The 22,897-nt window shown below is 38.5% G+C and overlaps 7 protein-coding genes across 12 annotated transcripts; 3 read left to right on the top strand and 4 right to left on the bottom strand.

Annotated features, from left to right (window-relative positions):
* The first annotated feature begins 348 nt into the window (after positions 1-348).
* On the top strand, positions 349-4,335 carry LOC18011827. Its single transcript, XM_006394890.2, has 2 exons — positions 349-1,687; positions 2,085-4,335. Exons 1-2 carry the CDS (start codon positions 481-483, stop codon positions 4,124-4,126), a joined length of 3,249 nt encoding a protein of 1,082 aa, XP_006394952.1. The 5' UTR covers positions 349-480; the 3' UTR covers positions 4,127-4,335.
* Positions 4,336-4,934: 599 nt separating this feature from the next.
* On the bottom strand, positions 4,935-7,562 carry LOC18011913 (putative protease Do-like 14). 3 transcript variants are annotated; one of them, XM_006394889.2, is made up of 11 exons: positions 7,507-7,562; positions 7,317-7,419; positions 7,099-7,203; positions 6,838-7,032; positions 6,630-6,757; positions 6,104-6,315; positions 5,928-6,009; positions 5,695-5,837; positions 5,481-5,601; positions 5,283-5,375; positions 4,935-5,180 (listed from the first exon to the last, which is right to left on the bottom strand). In XM_006394889.2, exons 1-11 carry the CDS (start codon positions 7,519-7,521, stop codon positions 5,064-5,066), a joined length of 1,314 nt encoding a protein of 437 aa, XP_006394951.1. In that variant the 5' UTR covers positions 7,522-7,562; the 3' UTR covers positions 4,935-5,063. The 3 variants fall into 3 exon arrangements, with proteins under 3 accessions (XP_006394951.1, XP_024007648.1, XP_024007649.1); XM_024151880.1 differs by having other exon boundaries at positions 5,481-5,598; XM_024151881.1 differs by having other exon boundaries at positions 7,132-7,203.
* A 295-nt stretch (positions 7,563-7,857) lies between these two features.
* LOC18011756 (probable histone H2A.5) lies at positions 7,858-8,880 on the bottom strand. Its single transcript, XM_006394888.2, has 2 exons — positions 8,564-8,880; positions 7,858-8,327 (listed from the first exon to the last, which is right to left on the bottom strand). The coding sequence occupies exons 1-2, from the start codon at positions 8,771-8,773 to the stop codon at positions 8,097-8,099; spliced, it is 441 nt and encodes a 146-aa protein (XP_006394950.1). The 5' UTR covers positions 8,774-8,880; the 3' UTR covers positions 7,858-8,096.
* Positions 8,881-9,231: 351 nt separating this feature from the next.
* Positions 9,232-14,448, bottom strand: LOC18011755 (ATP-dependent DNA helicase Q-like SIM). Of its 3 annotated transcripts, none has more exons than XM_024151789.1 (16): positions 13,502-14,448; positions 13,195-13,414; positions 12,998-13,108; positions 12,706-12,895; positions 12,233-12,536; positions 11,763-11,959; positions 11,490-11,546; positions 11,274-11,354; positions 11,095-11,158; positions 10,901-11,000; positions 10,731-10,814; positions 10,570-10,657; positions 10,300-10,422; positions 10,126-10,218; positions 9,679-9,997; positions 9,232-9,534 (listed from the first exon to the last, which is right to left on the bottom strand). In XM_024151789.1, the coding sequence occupies exons 1-15, from the start codon at positions 14,058-14,060 to the stop codon at positions 9,701-9,703; spliced, it is 2,568 nt and encodes an 855-aa protein (XP_024007557.1). In that variant the 5' UTR covers positions 14,061-14,448; the 3' UTR covers positions 9,232-9,534; positions 9,679-9,700. The 3 variants fall into 3 exon arrangements, with proteins under 3 accessions (XP_024007557.1, XP_006394949.1, XP_024007558.1); XM_006394887.2 differs by having other exon boundaries at positions 10,300-10,416; XM_024151790.1 differs by lacking the exons at positions 9,232-9,534; positions 9,679-9,997; positions 10,126-10,218 and having other exon boundaries at positions 10,317-10,427.
* A 710-nt stretch (positions 14,449-15,158) lies between these two features.
* Positions 15,159-16,629, top strand: LOC18011866 (heavy metal-associated isoprenylated plant protein 36). Its single transcript, XM_006394886.2, has 3 exons — positions 15,159-15,345; positions 15,428-15,503; positions 15,585-16,629. The coding sequence occupies exons 1-3, from the start codon at positions 15,247-15,249 to the stop codon at positions 16,499-16,501; spliced, it is 1,092 nt and encodes a 363-aa protein (XP_006394948.1). The 5' UTR covers positions 15,159-15,246; the 3' UTR covers positions 16,502-16,629.
* A 1,530-nt stretch (positions 16,630-18,159) lies between these two features.
* LOC18011865 (40S ribosomal protein S21-2) lies at positions 18,160-19,638 on the bottom strand. 2 transcript variants are annotated; one of them, XM_006394885.2, is made up of 4 exons: positions 19,558-19,638; positions 18,907-19,000; positions 18,680-18,812; positions 18,160-18,406 (listed from the first exon to the last, which is right to left on the bottom strand). In XM_006394885.2, exons 2-4 carry the CDS (start codon positions 18,954-18,956, stop codon positions 18,344-18,346), a joined length of 246 nt encoding a protein of 81 aa, XP_006394947.1. In that variant the 5' UTR covers positions 18,957-19,000; positions 19,558-19,638; the 3' UTR covers positions 18,160-18,343. The 2 variants fall into 2 exon arrangements, with proteins under 2 accessions (XP_006394947.1, XP_024007334.1); XM_024151566.1 differs by lacking the exon at positions 19,558-19,638 and adding an exon at positions 19,481-19,504.
* Positions 19,639-21,486: 1,848 nt separating this feature from the next.
* LOC18011788 (protein RALF-like 22) lies at positions 21,487-22,132 on the top strand. The gene has a single exon (XM_006394884.2). It carries the CDS (start codon positions 21,635-21,637, stop codon positions 21,995-21,997), a length of 363 nt encoding a protein of 120 aa, XP_006394946.1. The 5' UTR covers positions 21,487-21,634; the 3' UTR covers positions 21,998-22,132.
* The last annotated feature ends 765 nt before the right edge of the window (positions 22,133-22,897 follow it).

Here is a 22,897-nt window from a genome sequence, read left to right as displayed (position 1 = left end):
GATTCTGAAAACTTTTAAAATTGATTACAGCTACAAAGGCATAATCTATGTGTTGTTTGTGTGTTCTTCTTGAACTTATTTTTTTCTTTTGAAAAAAAATGTTCTTCTTAAACTTAGATGGATTCCAATTTCGAAGATATAAAAAACAGATTCAGACGTAATAAATTGACTGTTCCTGTGAGGACATGATAGTGGACACTATGACGTAATTCCCGTCTTATGATGTGGCAATTCAGTAATCGGTAAATTTTCTCTCAAATCTCTTTTTTTTATGGTTTTTTATTTGTTTTTTTGTGTGTCGTTTTGGTTTTTTAATTGCTGTATGAATCTTTCTCTCGATTTACATTTTTTTTTTTGAAAATCCGTCTCTTTCATTTTCTCTTCCAGAACCGATACGGATAATCTCGCAGGATTGCTAGAGGTCTTAGGGTTTTTGTCGATTGTAATTTGCAAAACTGCATTCATTCGGTGCTGTACGTGATGAACGATGATGCTGAGGTTGCCCAACAAACGGATTCGATTGATAATCCCGAGATGAACCCTACGGTTTTGGGTGATGCTGATGTTGATTCGAGCGTAAATGTTCAAGGGAGATCGCAACTCATTGATGATGCTGCAGCTTCACCTATGGAGCTCGATTCTACGGTTAGTAATGACGATGGCGATGGAAATGGCGATGCTAGGGTTTTCGAGAGTGAGAGATCGGAAAAGGCTGATCTCATTGCCTGCAAACGGAGTGAGGAAGATGATATAAGTGAAACGAAACCTAGGGTTTCTGAGGTTAAAAGCGAGGATACAACTGATAGCCAGATTGAGAGGTCTGATGACAGTCCTGAGCTCAAACAAGATGTTTCCGATGATGATCAATCTAGTGAGCTTGGCTCCGAAGCTGATGAGAAGTTATCGAATGCTGCTTTCGAGGAAGAAACGCGAGGAGATTTGGAGATACATGCGGTTTCCGATTACAAATCTCTCTTATCTGAGTTTGATGATTATGTTGCAAGCGAGAAAATAGGTTCTGGAGTTTCGAGGGCATTGAGCTACGGGTTTGAAGTGGGCGACTTGGTTTGGGGAAAAGTTAAGTCTCATCCATGGTGGCCTGGTCATATATTCAATGAAGGTTTTGCGTCTCCCTCTGTTCGTCGCATGAGGAGGATGGACCATGTGCTTGTAGCGTTTTTCGGAGATAGTAGCTATGGCTGGTTTGATCCTGCTGAGCTTATTCCCTTTGAACCGAATTTAGCTGAAAAATCGCAGCAGACTGTTTCGAAGCACTTTGTGAGGGCTGTTGAGGAAGCCATGGATGAGGCGAGTAGAAGGTCAGCTCTTGGGTTGACTTGTAAATGCCGGAATCCTTATAACTTTAGGCCTACTAATGTTCAAGATTACTTTGCTGTTGATGTCCCGGATTACGAGCTCCAAGGCGTTTACTCTGCTGAGCAGATTAAGAAATCTAGGGATAAGTTTTCACCTGTCGAGACTCTATCGTTTGTGAAGCAATTGGCTTTAGCACCTCAAGAGTGTGATTCAGACAGTTTAAATTTTTTGAAGAAGAAAGCAGTGGTTTTTGCTTTCCGCAAGGCAGTGTTTGAGGAGTTTGATGAAACGTATGCACAAGCCTTTGGGACCAAATCTGTGCGCACTGCAGCGAGTATGCATGAACCTCACAATAGAGCACCCCCTCGAGGTATTGTCAATTTTCAGAAATCATGGGAGATCATTTCCGTTTATGTGTAATCTTTGCGTTGTATGTGGAACTTTTCTATGCAGACCTGAGCTAGTATGTGTTACAGAGATGTGAGATATTATAACTTAGTGGTTTGGTGAGTGTTAGGTCCTCTGATTTCACCTTTTCTAGGCTCGTGATTTTAGGATTTATATCTTTTAGTTGTATTCTTTACATTACCACCCCTGAACGAAGCACAAAGTAAGGTTAATGTTCAAATCTGCATTGCACAAGTTGGCCTAATGACGATTCTGCGCCTCTTTCTATTACTGGGAGTCCCCCCATACGTTAACCGTGTTTGGTTTGATATCTATTGTCTTGGTGGTTGATGTGCTCTTCCAACTTCTCATTTTTGCAGCTCCCTTGAGTGGCCCACTGGTCATAGCGGAAACTCTTGGTGACTTGAAGAGCTCTAAAAAACCCACAAAGGTTAAGGATTCGAAAAAACAAGACAAGTATCTTCTCAAACGAAGGGATGAAGCTGGAGATAAAACTATTCCATTTGGCCAAGTTGAAGCAAGTGCAACCACGGCCTTTGGTGGATCTTTGGACGGGGATTTTGTGCTACAGAGAAGAGCTCCAACGGTTCAAAATCCAATGAAAGATGAGCAGTCTGGGATTGTGAGCATGGATTTCACCTCTTCAAGTGCAGCTATTCCTGGTAAAGAAAGTTCTGTTTCAAAGATCTCTCTTGATGAAGAAAAGGATTTAGCTGAAGAATCAAAGGAGAAATTGGAAGAAAAGACTGTTGTATTTCCAGAGCATGGAAAATCTGAAGCTATGGCGACTCTTAAACAAGAGGCTGGACCAGATTCCGGATCAGCTGGAAACTCTCTCCAGCCCCTGCTTGAGTCTCCTCGAGGTTCTCATACCTCAGCATCTGGTGGGAAAAGTTCCACAGGGTCCGTAATCAAGAAAGTCAAAGTTATTAAACGACCATCAAGCGAAATGGGCTCTGAAAATCCTCCTTCAGAGCCGGTAAAGAAAAAGAAAAAGAAGAAAGAGCCCAACTCCGATCATCCAGAAAAGAGGAAGTTTTTATCTTCTGGGGAAGCTGGTGCCAAGAAATTGTCCCAGCTTGGTTCAGCGCATTTACAATCCTATATGGAAGTTGATGTGCCGCAACTGTTGAATCATCTGCAAGATCTCTCTCTTGACCCTTTCTTTGGTTCTTCAGTTGCTTCTTTTGGAGCTGCTAGGAAATTCTTTCTCCGTTTCCGTTCACTTACTTACCAGAAAAGCTTGACTGTGTCTTCATCTGATGCTATTGCGGAAAGTGTCAGAGACGCAAAACCCTTAAAACCTATCAAGAATGTGAACAGAACCGCAGATCCATCAAAAGCTGGAAGAAAACGCCTCTCTTCGGATCGTCAAGACGAAATCCCATCAGCTAAGAAATCGAAGAAAACTAATCAGCTGAAATCATTGGCTTCTGAGAAGAAGATAAAACGAGAAGCAAAAGATAGTATAAAACCAGTTAGAGAGCAAAGCGGTGCGGTTCATGCAAAACCAGCAAAAGCACAAACCGGGAAGAAAACGGGTCCGTCAGCGAAGGTGGTTGAGCCCACAATGCTGGTCATGAAGTTTCCACCTGGCACATCTCTCCCTTCAGCTGCATTGCTAAAGGCGAGGTTTGGTCGGTTCGGGCTGTTAGATCAATCTGCCATCAGGGTTTTCTGGAAATCCTCGACCTGCCGTGTTGTCTTTCTGTATAAAGCCGATGCACAGACTGCTTTTCGATATGCAACAGGAAACAACACTCTCTTTGGAAACGTGAACGTAAGGTACTTTCTTCGTGACGTGGATACTCCTAAACCTGAGCCTCATGAACCAGAAAACGCAAAGGAAGATGATGAGCCACAGAGCCAGTGGCTAGACCAAGCACCGCCACTTCACCAACCAATCTTACCGCCACCAAACATCAACCTCAAATCCTGCTTGAAGAAACCCGTCGATGAACAGAGTAATAGCAGTAGCAATGGGAATGGTAACCGAGGAACGGCAAGAGTCAAATTCATGTTAGGGGGTGAACAAAACTCGATTAAAGCAACCACCGAGCCATCATTCTCCAATAGAGGACCTTCTGCATCATCCTCATCATCATCATCAACTATTGCAACGGAATTTTTTAGTAAGAAGTTTCAAAATGTTGTTCATCATCATCAACAACCTTCAACATTGCCTCCAATTCTTCCTCTCCCTCCACAATACTCGAAACCTATTAAAACAGTGGACCATGTCGAACCACCGATGCCACCTTTCAGGAACGTCCGTGGCCCGAGCCCGGTGGTTGGTGCAGGAGACATCTCTCACCAGATGCTCAACCTTTTGTCAAAATGCAACGACGTTGTGGCTAACGTCACGGGCTTGTTGGGCTACGTTCCTTACCATCCCTTGTGACAAAACAAAGCCCGTTAGATACAAATATATAATATAATGTTGTTTTAAGTATCCGTGTTTGATTTTGGTAATATATTTTTGTATGTTAGACATTAGTTTGGCTCGTTATTTATTTTTCTCATGTATTACAATTCATAATGGACCTCTCTTCCTCTCTTTCCTTTCTCTCTACATGTGTGTAATTTTCGTGTTATAGTTTTTAAGTTATATATGCCATGATATTTGATGCATCACGTGTTAGATTACATGCTCTCATTTCTCTACAACCTACCTGGTGTAGAAATTAAGCATGCCCCTTTCTATGGCTAAGTTAGATTGAAATCATACCAAACAAGAAAGTTTTATGAAGAAAAAATGTAATCATAATCCCAAAGATTAGAACATTGAAACGAAACCGGACTAAAATATCATATTCGATTTTGTAAATAAAATTAAAAAAGGAATTGTTTACCTTTATTACCTCTAAAGGCTGGTATTCCATTTTTCAAGCAAAATACGAGTTTTGCTATTCCGCTTGAATTTTCTTTTATTAATTTTTATAAACCAATGGAAAAAAGGTAATTCATATTACCTCGTTTAATGCGATAATTGGAAGGAGAGAGGAAGAGAGGACATGGTACCAAGGACGTTTCGAACACGTGATCCAAATGATGGTGGTACAATCCCTACCAATTGGACCAGTTTCGATGTGGTACCGGTTGTTAACATTTTATAATTTTATATGTGTAAAATATGACAAAGGAGAGACGCTTCCCCTCACTATCTGGGTTTTATGAACAGATGCAAAACTAACTTTAGTCATCTTTCATTCGAACAAATATTTTTCTGGCAACTTCCATTGTAAAAGAGAAAGCAAAGCCAATATAAACAAGAAAGGAAAAAATCAACCGCAGCTTAAGAAATACATCTGAAGTTTGGTTTTGAAGTGTCCATCACATCACATGTCTGGATTAGCCTCCTCAGGAATGATTTCTAGTGTGACCCTCTCTTTATTTGATCTTTCCACAACTACTTGCATCCGCTTCCCAACTCTATCGTCTATTATCTCTATTATCTGCAATTAAACTTTCATTCACACATGAATTTTCTATTCTACCGACTAAGAACTAAGAAGAAGTAGAGGGGAGAGAGAGAGAGATTGAGAAGTGATACGTGCCTCTTTGATGGTCTCCACCGGCTTCCCATCAAATCTCACAACAACATCACCTGGTTTGAATCCAGCTCGATCAGCCGGTGATCCTGGAATCACCTGCAAAACAGTGATCATGCAAATATTATTGGTGGATATCCAAAATTTGACACAGCTAAGATTATACCAGTCAACTATGGATCTTCTTGATGGATAGATACTCACGGTGGGGACAAGAATGCCTCTTTCGACATCAGGAAACATCGGGTCTCGTTCTTTTAGCTGAGCAAGGATCATTTTATTGAGTTCGATCATTTTTAACCCAAGCCATGGACGAATAACTCTACTGCAACAATAACTTTATATCACTCTTCCTCTACACATGTAAGATGTGACACAACCAAATCCAATCAAAAGTTATAGATATTTACTAACATACCCGCTCTTTTTGAAGTGCTCAATGATTTTGGAGACTGAGTCGATTGGTACAGAAAATCCGAGCCCATCTGCAGCTAGGACTTTCATGATGTTAACACCTATCACTTCTCCATCTAAATTCACGAGAGGTCCACCAGAGTTTCCCTGGCACACAAATAGCACAAGTATAAGAAAATCAAAAACGATCTTCAAGCCAAGTTTTAAATGCATAGCGAAAGAAAGATGTGAGTTTACAGCATTGATCGCGCAGTCTGTTTGGAGATATTCTCTACGTATGCCTCCTAAACCCAAATCACTGCTTTTGCGATCAACACAACTGGCACACAAAGCAAAATCAAGCACTTGTGACTGCAAAAACTTTTAAAAAAAAAAAAGAAATCAAGCGTTTGTGGGTACATGTGTTTACTTACCTGACAATACCAGCAGTTATTGTGTTCTGAAGAGAAAGAGGACAACCCACAGCTATTACCCAGTCCCCTGGACAAAGCTTACTCGAAAAACCAAGTTTAGCAGTTGGCAATGGCGTCTTTGACTTAATCTTCACTAATGCTATGTCGGATTGCAAATCTGCGTTCACCACCACACCTTCGAACGTCCTACCGTCTTGCAACGTCACATCAACCTATAATTCACCAACTCTAAACTTTACATATATTCCATCAAACATATCCCATCGAGGTAATTCATTCAGAAGACCCTAATCTTAGTTTCCTACAGCTCCGATGATTAACCATGTATATTTTAAAACATACAACATGAGCACAAGTCAAATATCGTATAAACAAACCAACATAGTACAAGAACCATATGATATAATTCAGAAACAGTATTAATACTATGCCTCATAGCATACTCAACGGGTAAAGAAATCTTTGTTCAATTTCCCAATTCTTTTCATTCCAGCCACATATGAGTTTGATCATCTCCTAAACTCACCCTCCCTTTAGAAGATTGACGAATGTTCTGAAAGTCGACTACAACATGAGCACAAGTCAATATCGTGCCATCAGCATCGATGATTGTTCCAGAACCGATACTCTTCCCCGTAGAAATTCCATAAAAACCTAGAAAGAAAAACAACCCTTATAAATTCTACAGCCAAAAGAAATGAAATCAAAAGAGAAAAAAGAAAACAGAATTAGACCCTGAGGAACTGATAGATTGACAACTGCTGGTCCAATTCTTGCAGCTGCATTAGCAATTGTGTCTCTTCCCAAGTACCCGCTACTTGGTTTCGGACTATCCGAAGCTTCAACAGGAACTCTCTCCTCGTCGTCGTTTGCATTTGCAGGTGCTTCTGATTTTGGGCTGACTCGGGAAGAAAACGCCGCGATATTCCCTGCGTATATATATAAGGAATAAGAAGTTTTCACAGATCAAATTTACATAAACCTTAATTACGAACCAAACAAGCTTTGATCTGGACGATGAATTAGACCCTGTGGAATCTGCCAAGGTAATGACAGAGATTCTTTAACAGATTCCGGGATAGCCAGAGAGATTGTCGTTCCTAGAATACATATCACATCCACATCAAGTATACATTTCAGCAATATAACATCACATTTTGAAACAGAAAGTATGGAAAAATAAAATACAAATATGTAAGAGCTTAGAGGTTACCTGCATCTGGATTAGTTTTAGCATAAACAATTCCGGACGTAGTGGTAGCAACAGCGACGATGCGAATCAGTGAGCTTTGCTTGGAAGATGAGACTGCCCTTCTCTGCCTCAGAAAAAGATAACAGCTCGGTTATTGAATTTTAATCAATTTTAATCAATCATGATGCGTAGTCGGAGAGAAGAGCTGAACCAGAAAATTCATCATCGCAAAAATCCAGAAGATTTCTCTCACTTTGATTGCTAAACCTCTCTGCAAGTCAAAACCTCCATAGGTTTCTTCCAGAGCAATATTAATGGGCCTCTCAATTAGGCCCAAAGTAAATGCCCAAGTTGATCAAACGCATTTTCAATTTACTTTGATTAAGAAAATTCCTTATTTAACTAACACAACGATAATCTACTTTAATTAATGTCATCACTTTTGAGAATTAAACAAGTTACCTTCTAGATACCATTTATTTAAGTTATCTTCTGACAAATACCTACGGATTCAATTTCTGTGTTTTTTTTTTCTTCGATTCAAGTGGAAAAAGGAACGAAATCCAGAACTTAATTTATTTGATTAGACTTGAAACTTAAAAGAGAACATACCAAGAAATTAGTTCTTTCATTACAAAATAGCGTAGAACATAATCTTCCATTGGTTTCATGGACAAACCAGCGGAGATAACACAGAAAAAAAACTACACAAATCCCTAAAGAAAACAAGATGTTGTTCAAGATCGATGTAACCAAAGCAACAGAGCCTAAAAACAGCGATTTCGTAACGCAAATCTCTTTTTAAGCCTTCTTAGGAGATTTTGGTGAAGGTTTCTCAGCTTGAGAAGAAGCAGCAGCTTTCTTGGGAAGAAGAATTGGATTGATGTTTGGAAGAACTCCTCCGCTTGCGATGGTGACTCCGTGAAGCAGTTTCCCCAATTCTTCGTCGTTCCTTATCGCCAAGCAAAGATGCCTCGGGTTTATCCTGTTCTTCTTGTTGTCCCTCGCTGCGTTTCCAGCGAGCTCGAGAACCTGACACCGAACGAAAATCGAAAGAGAGAGAGTAGATTCGTTAGATCAGATCGAAGCAGAAATGGAAACTCAAGCAGATCCATACAACAATTCAGAATTCCAGAAAATTAGGTGAAAATTGACTGATTCCCTACGCAAGCCCTAAATCAATTTCCGACGAACCATTTCTCTAAAATACAATCAGAATGCACATCTAATAAGAAAAATGCAAAGAAAGAAGGAGATCTGAGATTTACCTCGGCAGCGAGGTACTCGAGAACGGCGGCGAGGTAGACCGGAGCACCGGAGCCATACCGAATCGCGTACCGACCCTTCTTCAGGAAACGAGCGATACGACCAACAGGGAACTGGAGACCGGCCTTAACCGACTTGGAAACACTCTTCTTCCTATCTCCTCCTCTTCTTCCTCCTCTCCCTGGCTTCGTTGTTGCTGCTGGTGACTCCATTGCAAACAGAGAGATTCTTAACAAACGGATCTAAAAAAAATGCACACACTATTACTGTTTTTTTCCTCTTTCGGTTTGGTGGCGGTTTACGATATGCTGAAGATGATGACTCAAGTATGGTGTATCTATATATATATCACCTACTGCCACGCTGGCGATCCATGTATTAATGAAGTCACCCGTTCAGATTGTTTCTTGTTGCTTCTTTATCCAACGGTCACTGTTACACGATGATTGATGATGATGTTGTTGTTCACAATAAATCGTCATATTCAGTTACTACACGTGGGAGCCGCAAAGGAAGGAAGATATAAACACTCGTGTAATCTCAGCCGTTAGATTCATCCCCCACGTTAAACAAGCTTTCTATCTTTCCTTCTTTTTTCGTCAATTAATTACACACAAGTAAACAATAATTAATCTTGCTTAATATACTTAAATTACTACAAATACTTGTTGCTTACATTCAATTACAAAAACGAAAATCAGTATCAAAAAAACTTGATCAAGAAAGAGAGTTTAGAATATTCAGCTGTAATCTTCTAAGCTCCATGACAAAAACAGAAGCATCATCAATAGCTGCTCGAGCTGCAACCAAAGCTTGTTGGAGCTCGGAGTTAACGAGATAATAAGAACATATCTCTTTGAGAATCACATCGTGACGCTCTTGAAGCCTCGCCACATTCTCTTCCGCAGCAACCAAAGCTTCATTCACCAGCCTCAGCTTCTCAATGGCTCCACGTCTCTGCCTCAGGATGGGACTGAGAGCAAAGAAGAACGATCCCGAAAGAGCAATTGTAGACAGAATTATTATGTTTCCATAAAGATCCATGAATGGAAATGGGTTTTGGCAAAGAGAGAGAATATTGAAGGAATGATATTATTATATAGAGTAGATTCATTACTTGTTAAAGATGGTTGAGATATTTATTCTTTGCTTCTCCATGGAATTTTCTTTTGTAACTTCAAGGGACGTTGTTGTGATCGTTCTCTTCGTGGTCTTCTTTCTCTTGGGCGTTTCATTGCCTCTAAACGCTGCCGCCGGATTTCTGGATCAGCCCATCCTTTTCCCCAATCAGAGAAACCGCTGTATGTTCTGCGTTGTCTCAACGAAACGAGCATGTCGGCTTCTGGGTATACATAGAGTGGCTTGTCCTCTTGGAAATCTAGTTGCTTCTTCCCTTTTTCTGTTGGTTCTATATATGCAATCTCAACTCGACGACCCTGCAACACATATCAGCAATAGATTCTTTCAACAATTTAAACTAAATATGTGACTCTAGCTTTTTCAATGAAGGATCATGAATCTAAAGAAGAGATGTTGGTTTTTTATTTTTAACTAGTGTACCTACCTTGTTATCCATCTCTTTGATGTATCCCTCGGCTTCCATGATACGGGCAAGACCTTTCCACCAAAGACGATCTATTTCCATGAATTTTTGGGACTGCACCCAACAAAATGCATCACATGAAGAATATAATAAAGAACGTAATGCATTATGTAATTTGTTGAAATAGTAGATTACCTGTTCCCTGATTCTACTGATGAAGAACAGAAGATTCGGCTTGTGAGACAATTTCTTCTGTTCGCTGTTGCCGAGTCCATAGTCTTCATATGATGTATGCTCAGAGCTATTCTCTACCTGCAACTAATCTACTAGCAGCTTAAGAGCCCGAAAGAACAGTTATAACAGAAGATATCTCAATGATTTACTAGAAATATGTTTGATTGTATATCAGTCATATGGAAAGAGCAAACTTCCAAACGAAATTCTGGGATTGCTCCAAAGACTTACATGAAAAGCAGTGATTACTTGAAACAAAAGATTAGCTTCCTCTCGTACATTAACTTGCTCCGGAGGCCCTTCAGTGCAAACATCGCATCTGTTTCATAGATTGGAAAAGTATTACGACAGTTTGCTAATTTACCTTCAGTTTTTTAAAGGATAGGACTTACAAGTTACACTTCTTGGAACTAAAATCCTCCCCAAAGTACTCCACCAGTATTTTCGCTCGACATTGTGAAGTGTTCATTCCATATCTGCATAAGAAAAGGATAATGAATTTAAAAGAATACAGAATGAAAAGAGAAAGATGCACACCCACGTATTTGACTAGGTTTCAGACCTGAAGCAATCAGATAGCATCTTGTAAGCTTGCTCTGTCTGTTCTTTGCTCCTATGACTTGGCAAAAGTGTTGGTACTCTCGATAGATTAGCATAGAGCACTGTCAATCCCAAATTATTTCAGGCATGGCAGACGATAGGAGATTTACACAGCCAAAAAAAAAGGAAAAAAACAATCATTATTAATCAACTCACCGCACTCAGCCAATTCCCCATCTCTTCCAGCTCGACCAGCTTCTTGGTAATATGCTTCCAAGCTCTGCAGTTTCATTGATTTCAGTGATATGTAGAGGAGAGAACGATAAATTTGGATAGCACGTATTCACGGAGATGGAAATGTTAATATGATAATCGTATAAAGAGCTTTGAGAGACCTGCGGCCAACCATAATGGATGATTTTCCGGACATTTTTCTTGTCAATTCCCATTCCAAACGCAATTGTGGCAACAACAACCTGAAGAGGGGTACCATAACGTATATGATCTTCCACATCTTATTCCAACAAAAAGAGGAGGGAACAGCAAAGTGGATAACAGAAGTAGAACATTGAGCCATAACACATAAGAACATAAAGGTTCCATGTATATACCTGCAGCTTATTTTCATGAAATTCCTGGTGAACCTGCCTGAGATGTTTTTTTGGCAACTGTGAAATGTAGCAAACTGTTAAGACGGCCATAACAACATTTAAAAAGAACAGGATTTAATTCAGAATACAAAATTTTGCCATACAATAGCTGCTTGGTTGATAGAGTGGCTTGATACCAAGTTAACAATGGTTGACAATGTTCATTCCTAAGAAACAGTTCAGAAGGCTTCATAATTCATGCGGCAAGAAAAAGAAAGATTTTTCAGTCCATACCGATGCGTTATAAGCTGCAGCCTTCAATCCAACCCCATAGAGATATTTTGCAATGTTGACAGACTCCTTTCTTGTAGGAACGTAAATGATTGTCGGTCCTTCAAAATCCTTCTCCTGGAGACTATTCTCGTGTCCGGATGCATCAGGTATTTGCTTTCCAGAGAGGACAGACATTTCACAGAACTCGCCACAAGCAACTGCATTGATTAAATCTGATCTAAACTACCATTCTTCGACACCAATGATATATTTAAAAACAAAATTAAAAAAAAATACATGCATGACTGTAGTTATGTTGTCAGCAGACCTTTTCGCCAATTTGATTTGCACATGAAGTGATAACATAACCAAAGCTTGGTCAGATGCCAAGCCTATTTTTTTTACTATTATCAATTTAGATACAAAGTCACCATTCACCAAATTTGTAATCAAGGTTGTGATATTTCCAAAGAAAATGAAAAGGAGCATACCATCCCAATCATCAACACGCTGGGAGATGTTGGTTTCATCTTCCAGATAGTCCTCTGACATTTCTTTGCCATTTGAACTGTTTGGCTTTGCCAAAGAGTTTTCTGGATCCTCTTCATCATCATCGGAATCTGTCTCATGGATGTTTTCAGCATCGTGATAACCAGAATCAGTCTGCTCTTCTGACTCTCGCGAGATTACTGCTAGCTTTTTCCCGGTAGCCTTTCTCTTTTCAGAGTAGAAGTCAATCAAGTTTTGGAAGTCTTTTGCATATGAAGCTGAAGACTTGGTTCGACTATGTTTAACCTGTAAATGACAGAAAAAATATCAGCTTTAAGCCGTACATCTCATGATCCACATATCAGCATCAAGTAAAACGTGACAGAGTAATCTGCAAATCATATTCCTAAAGTTTACGGATGCAAAAAGAGTTCCGTAGATGTGAAGTGACATTAAATCTGCACTGGAAACTAACTGAAAATTGTAAATTTGGCCTGAAAAATGAAGTAAGCACAGTTTTTGTTTCCTTGGAAAGGTGAAGTGACTCAAGAATATCTTCCTGTACGTGAGATGTGGCTGTTGCAGTCAGTGCCATTATCGGTACATCATATTCTAAGAATTCCAATTTGCTGGCACAGAAGTTTTCCCGCAACACAGATAGCCTCCTGAAAATTTGGCAGCGGGAGATTTGTTTCGAAAACTAGGATTACTCATAAGAGCACTTGAAAGCATTAAACACTTGCAAGTTTTGACTCTCAAAATCAAACCTGTACTGCGGACGAAAATCATGTCCCCACTTTGATACGCAATGCGCTTCATCAATTGCAAAAAGAGCGATTCCATGAGTTTGCGCAAGCCTCTGGAGTGGTTTAATCAATCTGCGATCAAGTTTTAATCTTTTTTTAAGCAAGAACAAAATAATATAAATGCATTTAACAGAATTTCAGAAAGTTTCGCTGTGTACCGAACCACTGTCTCGGGGCAGACGTATATGATCTGATACATTCCCTGCATTGCCTTCTGTTCTATGCGATTGTCAAGTTGGCCTGAACCAAGAAAACAAGCAGAGATTTTGTGCATTGATAGCTTGAGGCACTGATCATGCATCAAGCTTATCAAAGGTGAAATTACGACAACAACTTTTCCCGTCAGCAATGCAGGAATCTGGAAGCAAAGAGATTTCCCTGCATGGTGAAAACCGCAGTTAGAATGTTATTGACTCCATGTTAGAAGGAACGAAGAAGGCATCAGCAATGAAAAAAAGAAACTACCAGAACCAGTTGCAGCTAGAACAAGGCAGTCCTTGTGAGCAAACCACGTTGACAAAGCCTCCCTTTGGAAGCTTTTCAAGGATGAAATACCAAATCGGATTCGTAGAATAGAATTAACTCTCTTCTCCCAAGTTGATGAGGCCTCTGAGCAACCATTTGACAACTGTGTATCAGGAAAACAACTAGACTCGAAAAACACTGGAGGAGAAGACTTTCTCAGCTCTTCTGAAGGATCAGACAGTGTTTCTAACTGAGAATCCGCTACTGTAGCATCAAAGCTGTGGCCTTTTTTACTGTTCCGGTCCACGGATTTAAAATGGTCAAGCAAACTCGATTGTCGCATTGGTCCCGAAGAAAACGAAGATGGCATAGCTCTTCTCCCAAGGGCCTTATTAATTTTACTAGTACCACTCTTGTGATGTCCCTTCAAAACATACTCCACAGCATCATCACATGAGTTACCTACAGCTTTTACAGCCTCCATAGCAACCAATTTCTCAAAACCCATTTCAACAAGCTTCATCACAACTTCATCAGAAGACGAATCTAGTTTATCCATCCAAAATCAAACTGTTTGGCCGACTAAAAGAAGACAGCTTTTTGTAGATAGGCTTTTGAGGTAGTAGGCAAAATATCATACAGCGAGTTGATTCTAGTAACGCATTAACATAACTACCGGTGTACCGGATAACCCCAAATTTCAGAGCTCCAAACCCTAGTAAAATTAACAAAATCGAACTAACTAACAATGCTCCGCCAAATTCATCACAACTTTTCCAACTTAATCACCCACCTTGAACGGCAATTTTTCTGGGAAACCCACAAGCGAAAGATGCAAACGAGTTGGAAATCGCAAATAATAACCCTAGGCGCCAAAATTAATCACTCGAACAATCAAAAGCATAATAAGCATTGAGAATTTCAAGAATGACGAATCTGCATCAAAATTTGCCGCTCGCTTTCCCCTGAATGACGACGTCGTTTTGTAACCATTTTTAGGCTGGTTACAACTTACAAACCAAAAAAAAAAGAATAAATTGGTTGAAAATGCAACTCACCAAAATGCTACATATATTTGGAAATTTTGATTTGTGGAAAACTTAGCATTCTACGTTATTTCTCTTGTAGTTTTTTGTTTTTTATAGCTTGGTAAAATTAACCTGCAAGAGAAAAATCCATTTGGTTGTTTGAATTCCTCACATTCATTTGCAATTCTAATGTTCTAAACCATCTAACAGTACACATTTTCTATTTATTTAATTTTATTATTTGAGAAAAACATTCGGCAGACAAAATTTCGTTATGAATTTAATGTCAAACCATTGAAAGTATTTAAGACTTAGACGGGAGATCAGTTACTTGAGAAAAAAAATTCGGCAAAATTTACATGATGTTTCTACATTTTGTTACCAAGAATGTTCCATATAACTAAAAAGTAAGTAACATTAAAGCATGTTTAACAATATTTTACCAATTTGCTATCCCAATTTGAGCATTCTAGAGTATCTTTTGACAATAACAAAAACGAAAAGATCTCTTTCTCATTTTAATGCTAAGTGAAAAATCATCTGCCAATCAAAACAGAGTGAGAGATAAAAAGGACTTTTATAAGAGATAATGGAGAATATTATCTGCTAGAGGACTCCCAATAAAGATACAGAAGCGATGGCTTCGTTGCTATTTCTATAATACCACATGAAGCTGCACCGATTCCCTCTCCCTCGGTTTCTTCCTCTTCCTCTACAATGGACTTTGGAACACAGATCGGAACAGAGATCAAAACAGAGTCAAGACAAGAAGAGAGACATGTTTTTGAAGAATACCCTGAACCTCTCAGATACACCGTAATATCATTAACGTTTATATACTCAAATCTTTCATATCATTCTCATCTTATTCTTATTCTCATTTATTTTTCTGTTGCAGACATGGGTTTTGAAAGTTTCTATCCATTGCGAAGGATGCAAGAGAAAAATCAAGAAAATCTTGAGCAAAATCGATGGTAACTATATTATATATAAGATCATTTACATGTTTCCTTCTCTTTTTAATTTGATTGATTAATTTATATACAATACAATAGGTGTATATACAACGAATATCGACGTGAAGCAACAAAAAGTAACGGTGATCGGAAACGTAGAGCCGGAGATTCTGATAAAAAAGATCATGAAAGCAGGTAGACACGCCGAGCTATGGCCAACGTCAATGGAGAACAACAACAACAACAACGATTGTAATTACCAGAGAGAGAAGAAACAAAAGAAACCTAAAACCGACGATGACGATAGCAGTGGAGACGATGAAGACGAAGAAAACAACAACACAAACAACATGAACGCCGGCGTTATTGACGGCGGCACATGCATTGGCGGTGGAGGTGGCGGCGGTGGAGGCGGTGGCGGAGGAGGAGGTTATGAAGTTAAGCAAGTTGTGACGTTTGGAGTCAACGGTCAACCTCAACCTCATCCTTCTGGAGACGGAGCTCCGAAAAAGAAGAAGAAAAAGAAAAAGAAGAAGAAGAGCTCAGGGAACACGACGGTGGTTATGGACGGAGGAGGAGGAGGCGGAAGCGGTGGTGGTGGGGCTCCGCCGCAGAACGATGGACCACCAGAGACTGTGATATACTCTGCTCCACCAGATCAATATCATCCTCATAACCTGCAGCAGCATCCGTATCCGATGGCTCACAGTCCTCCACGTCATCATCAGCACCAAGTGTACGGACCGCCTCCTCCTACATATTATCACGCGCAGCCTCAAACGGCGCCGTCTTATACGGTGAGCTACAACACGGCGCACGGCCCGAGCAACGGTGGGAATGAAACGGCTTCGTATTACGCGGCTCCTCCTCATCCTCCGACGTCGTATTATTCTTATGAGTACGTGGACACGGGCTACGAATCTCCACCGCCCGAATTTTATTCGTATAGATCTCAGCCGTCGGATTCGTTTGAGGTACTCAGCGAAGGCAATCCAAACGCTTGTTGCGTCATGTGATTGGGTTTATGTTTTTAGAATCAAATGACATAATTGGGCTTGGAAATTGGAATGGTATCTTGCTATTCTAATAGATATGTTCCTGTAAATGAGATATGAAAACGTAGTTTAATGGAAAATCTAACTTATTATACAAATCTATGATTGATGATATTACGAAACCGTTTCAAAAAAAAAAAAAATATATATATATATATATATAATGTGAATTACGGATTCCACTAAATGTAGAATTTGCTATTTGCTACGAAAACATCTGATATTGTTTTGTCATTCAATTAGTTATCGTTTAAAACCAATACTCTAATGATATACTGCATGGTGAGGTGAGGTACTATTTTCGAATATCATTTTTGGGGTGCAAATTTAAGAATAACGCTGAGGAGAATAATTGGACTTTGTGAGAATCAATCTTTTTAGGAGATAAATAAGAAAGAGAGATTTTTGTTGAAAGGGAATACGAATAATTGGGAAAGAAAGATAAATATGAAGAGAAGGATGGCTTTTGCGGGTTTTGAGATGCTTTCAGAAAGCACATTTGACGACGAAGAATATATAATAGTGTCCTCATGGAATCGTATTGTTGGATTGTTCTTACTGGTTTTATTTGAACACAAATAAACTAATGTATTTTTCCATATGCAAAAAAAGAAAATAACCATTTTAACGTGTGGAATCAAAATGGTTAGGTGAAAACCGCATCTTGGTTTTCTCCGGTACAAACTGAGATCGGCGAACCGTAAGCCCGGTTTACGAAGGATGTACCGAGAGAAGATGGGCCGAGCGAAGATGGGCCGAAGATAGCTCATTAGGCCGAGGTCGGCGGGAAACCTCTCAAAGGAATGGAAGGTTTCCTTGAGCTCGGCCGAAACAGGAAAGTTTCCTAAGGGAAAAAGGAAACTTTGGAGAGAAAAGGAAAGGAACCGAGAGAAAAGGAAACTCCTCTCGGTCCCATATCGTTTAAGGCGTGCTTGAAAACCGACTTAGGAGATATATATAAAGGAAGACGAATCGACACTAGAGAACACAAGTTATTCCCAAGAAGACTTAAACTGAGAACTCGTTACAACAGCTTCTTAGTCGCATTAAGTCTTAATTCGTTATTGCCTATTGAAATAACCGAACTCAGTTGTATTTCACTCGATTCAATCTAATAAAACCGAGCTGCCGATCTAAATTACTGTTTTGTCCCTTGTTTTGTCCCTTGTCGATATTCACATATCAACATTACCTAATATTTAACACAAACGTAAAACATTTCAGTGATCCTTTAACTCTTCGATGGTTAAAAGATAACCGATCGAGAATGAGAATCTGATTCCATTTTAGAGAATAATTCACGTTAACGCATTTAGGTGTGGAAAATAAATCTACACAGAAGTATGACATCATTCATAAATTACATAGATTTTGAGTTTTCCTAAAATGATGTTTATCGTTCTAAATGATTTAATAATTAATATTTAGCTAGTTGTCGGCAATGCAGAATTTGGTTGATATTATTTGCAACCTTATAAGAGATTATGAACCGAGCGAATAATCAAGGAAAAACATATTTAATTTCATAATAACTACGTTTGATTACAGATAACCCAATTGGTTACTCGTAAATGGCCGGAGCTTATGATGTGAGACTTATGAGAGTATATGCCAAAGAATTTTAGATGAATTAATATTCAATTTGAAAGAAAGGGAGTATGATTATTCAATTTGAATCGAAATTTAGAACATGAGGATGTAAAACCAAGACTCAAGCATTAATCATCACTTCAAGATATTTTTTGGGTTCCAATCAGAAAATACCGACAAAAAAAAAACAAACAAAATAGACAGCTTCAGCTCTTATTGTTTAGCTTCGACCTTCTTCTTCTGCCACAGCCTGTCTACGCCACTGTCCGCATCTCCCTGCAATGGTACATCGTTCATTAACATTCTATATACGATGATGCATAACCGCAGTTGCTGTGTTTGCTCAAGATGATAAGTCTTATATATCCTAACAAAATGCTATCTCGACAAAGCTAATACAACAAGGGGTTTTTCAAATATTTGGAAACACACAAACAAATCAACAGTTTTTGGACTAGGAGAGTGTAACTTGGATTGGATTTAGGACATAGCGATTCACAAATCAGGAGCACAAGAATCTAGAGTGTAGAGACAAGTGTATCACAATACCTGGGCACGAACAAACCCGCAGAGAGCAAAAGTGGTGAATTGTCCGGTGTAGATCCCATCGGCATCTAAATGACCAATGTTAAGCTGCACAGAGGCATGATCCTTAGATGTAATCAACCGGTTAGTAGCGGAGCTGCAGTATCAGTCAAACAAACAAGAATCAGTTCGTTAGTTAAGAGGTCTAATGAGAGATTACAAATAATTACGAAGAAGAAATGATGTATTACCATTTCCTAGGAATGTACAACTCTGTGATCTGACCCTCTTCGTTTTGCATCGTGAAGATTTAGCTTGAAGAGTAGACGAATCTAAATCCAAAGACTATACAAAACAAAACACAGAACATCTTATGTTAGGCTGGTACAAATGCCGGATCACAACAGTGTGGTTAACAAATGAGATCACAATGATTGCAAGTGAAAGCAACATGAAAATGTATTCGACGAAATGGAAGAAATCCGAGTGAGTGGAAAAGACAAAACTAAAATGACAAAACAATTACATCTAAGAGATTAATACCACAACGATTCAAGACTATAGTGAAGTTAACAACTAGAGAAACAGATTAGCACTTGAGATAGAAACTCTAAAGCATGAGGAAGAAGAATCGAAAGCAATCCTGCGCCTGACAAAACTCTGAGATATAGCAAAACCTACGAAATTGAACATCTTCTAGTAAGCAGGAGCTCAAGGATTCACCAAAACTACAGATTCACCAATTCGCTTGCAGCATAAACAGAATCACAGAAGATCCACAAAAAATTAATCTACCAAGGGTATGAAAACTGCATATTTACTCACAGTTAATCAGATCTCAACGACACTACAATGGCATTGAAACAAATGTGAAACGATGAAGTAAAGCGTGTGAAGTTTACCCGAGGAGAAGCAAAGCAAGTGCGGCAAGGGAAGAGAAACGAAAAGACGGAGAAGCCAAAAAATTTATACTTCGAAAAAACCCTAACTTTTTAAACGAGCCAGACATAAAAATCGTCATATATTTAGCCCATGAAGGCCCATGTTGAAGTTGTATTTTTACCTTTTTAGTATTATCTGAAGCTGATATCCAATTAATTAGTACTAGTAAAACAACTTCAAGAAGAAAAACAAAAAATCGCCGAGAAAAATTATGTTGATATAAAAAATAATGACGATTTTTCTTTTATTAATATAGCTGTAATGACGAAAATTCTGTTCACGTATTCAAGGATCTATCACACGTGGGATATGAAACATCTTTATCCTATAGAGACAATTCAAGTTTACGACTGCATAGTATTACTATGATTATGTTGCCATGCCTATTACCAACTAAAAATGTGGATATATTTCCAGTTTTTTTTCTTTAAAAACAAAAATTCACAGTTTCTTTGTATTTGGCAACTTTATTCTTTGGCTTTTTTGTAATTAATTAACTTTTGATGGTAAAAGAAAAATATATATACTCCATAACCACCGGTGTCTTTTCCGTCTTACAAGACCAAGACCGAAACAGAGCTTTGTGATTTGGAAAATATTAATTTGTTTTATCCCACTTTATGGTCAAAAGACAATCTATCACAAATCTAGTTTTACACTAACTTTAAGCTGCATTATATCATCAAATGGCAAGTGGACGAACTACAACAATTAAACTCTTGTTTTAACTTGTTTAACAAAAAAACCCTTGTTTTAACCAACGAAACGGCACATACAATTGCGCCGTTGGCACGATCCCACCTAATAAAGCCAATGTGATGTATCACATTGATCAAATTGATCATATAAGTTGGTAGGCTAGCTAGTTCTATGGATTATTTTGCTAAAAAATCTTCACATTGATCGGATTTATAAGTTGATTATCCACTTCAAAAAATGCAAGCCAACTGTTCATCGTATAGTCAATCCATAATATAGTTTTTTTGTGTATATTACTGTATAAGACATCATGTATAATCTCTCGAGTACATGAAATCAGCTTTAATATATTTTGATTTGAAAATAATATTTTTTCCAAAGGGATATATTGAATCCAGAACACAAAGTAAACGTATATAGTTATTAAACCGTTTGCTTATAACATCATTTGCTTCGTTTGTTTGGTATGTAATTTGTCAAATCTAGGACGATCGTGTGAATGGTGATTGGTGGTTAAGATCAGGAGTGCGCTACATGTCTTTATGATGCTTAAATAAAAAATAGCGGACGGCGGCCAAGTTTATGAAAAAAAAAATGTCATCCTTCTCTCGTTCCCCTTGTAGGATTAGTGATCTCCATGATTTTAGCATTTTATAGTATACTTTTAATTGAATAAATCCGAATTTTTATCACCTTCATATTGTATTGTGGAGCATGTAATGATATCCTATATACATTTGACGATATCTACATATGTGTATATGTCTCATCAATCATTAGTTCCTAACACAAAACTTAATGTTTTGCAAATAACAGTAGAAATTGTGAAAGATGCTATACTCTTATGTTAAACCAGTAACTTTTGTTCCTATATGGCTATATTCATCATAAATTTAAAAAGGCTAGTGTATTCGAACTCGAGATCATAAATCAAAACGTCTCTTTTTTCCCGAACATCCAAAACCCCTTTGATTAGCTTTTAAAATTGAACGTGCGGGTGTTATATAAGCTTCTTCTATATATTAGTTTGTACTATTTATAAATACAAATACAAGGCTACAAGACAAATTTCGATTTAAATAGTATAGATTAAGGAAAAGATCAAATTATACGCGTATAAAATGTATTCAAACAAAAGCGATAGTGTTTTGTTAAATAAAACCAAGAGGATGTCCATTCTCTTATAATTTCATTTAAATAAGAGGATAAAGACCAAAGCTAAGCATTTGTTGTCTTCTAACACAAGAGACGACTCTGAGGAACTGGTTAAATGCTCATAGAAGCCAGATAAGAAACTTGAAAAGCCTTTGACTTAGCCAGAAGGTTCTTGCGAAGAAAATGGTGAACCCTCGTATGATTTACGTCTTCCTCGCGATTTTCGTGATCGTAATCGCCGTTGTTGAAGCCGGAGGCTACGAAGACTCGTTGGGGTTCGTCGTCAAAACCGGATCGTCCGGTAAGTGCAAAGGATCAATGGCGGATTGTATAGCAGAAGAAGAAGAAGAGTTCGAGCTCGAGTCTGAGATCAGCAGGCGCATTTTAGACTCGAAGGTATACATTAGCTACGGTGCGCTGAGGAGGAACGTTGTTCCTTGTTCCCGACGCGGCGCATCTTACTACAACTGCGAACGCGGCGCTGAGGCTAACCCTTACAGCCACGGCTGCAGCATAATCACGAGGTGCCTTCGTGCGGAACTTTGAATTTCTTGTTTGACCCTCTCGTTCTTGTTTGTGCTTGTTTCCTGTGATTTTGTTTCCAGTTCTTTTTACTTGTTTGTTTGTTTGTTTGTTTGAGATTATACATATTTACATACAGTAATAACAGATGCTTGTTTATGTTTTCGTTTTTTTTTTATAATCCTAGATTCGCGATTTCCATGTTTGCTTATATGTACATGAGGATGTGATCAAGAATTGTTCTTTAGTTACTACGTACCTAGAACTACTACTAGGGCAATTACTTTTGCTTTTACCTCAAACCAAGTTAAAACTTAGTTTCTTGTGAATTTGCTTTCCACTTTCATTTGTAAGAATATAAAATCGATATGAATTTCATGAATTATAATGCTTCAACATTATCGCACAGCATTTAAATAGCCGGAGATCGATAACCATTCTTTTCATGACATTTAAAGAAGCTCAAAAAACGGTGTTCTACTAAAGACAACATGATTACATAATTCGCCAAGATTGTAATCGTATTCATGTATATTTCCATATAGTCAGTAATATCTATTTTAGGAATTCTTTCTATAAAATTTTCTTCAATTGTCCTTTATACTGGATCCAAGTATATGACATTCGCCAATTAGGCGACTACCAAGTCGTTGAATGACTAAACCCTAACCGATAATCGACCATAACGCCTAGGCAATGATTTTACAAGCCACCTAAGTGCATATGGTGATAAGAAAATCATATTGATTTGTCAATGCTAAAAGAGTTAATTGACAGCTGATTACTCGGGGAAAGACGTTTTCTGAAATAAAGGTTTGATAATGTTATCAATCCTTGGACTTAGGAAAAGAAAAGCAAAATGTATAGAGATTGGAAACAAAGGCAGAATCAAATCATCTCTTTATTTGGTCGTTGGTGGCACGT

Source organism: Eutrema salsugineum, unplaced genomic scaffold (assembly GCF_000478725.1).
Source record: "Eutrema salsugineum unplaced genomic scaffold, Eutsalg1_0 scaffold_6, whole genome shotgun sequence".
Lineage (NCBI taxonomy): Eukaryota > Viridiplantae > Streptophyta > Magnoliopsida > Brassicales > Brassicaceae > Eutrema > Eutrema salsugineum.
Note: the sequence above shows the minus strand (reverse complement) of the source record. Positions and strands in the feature narration are given on the sequence as shown.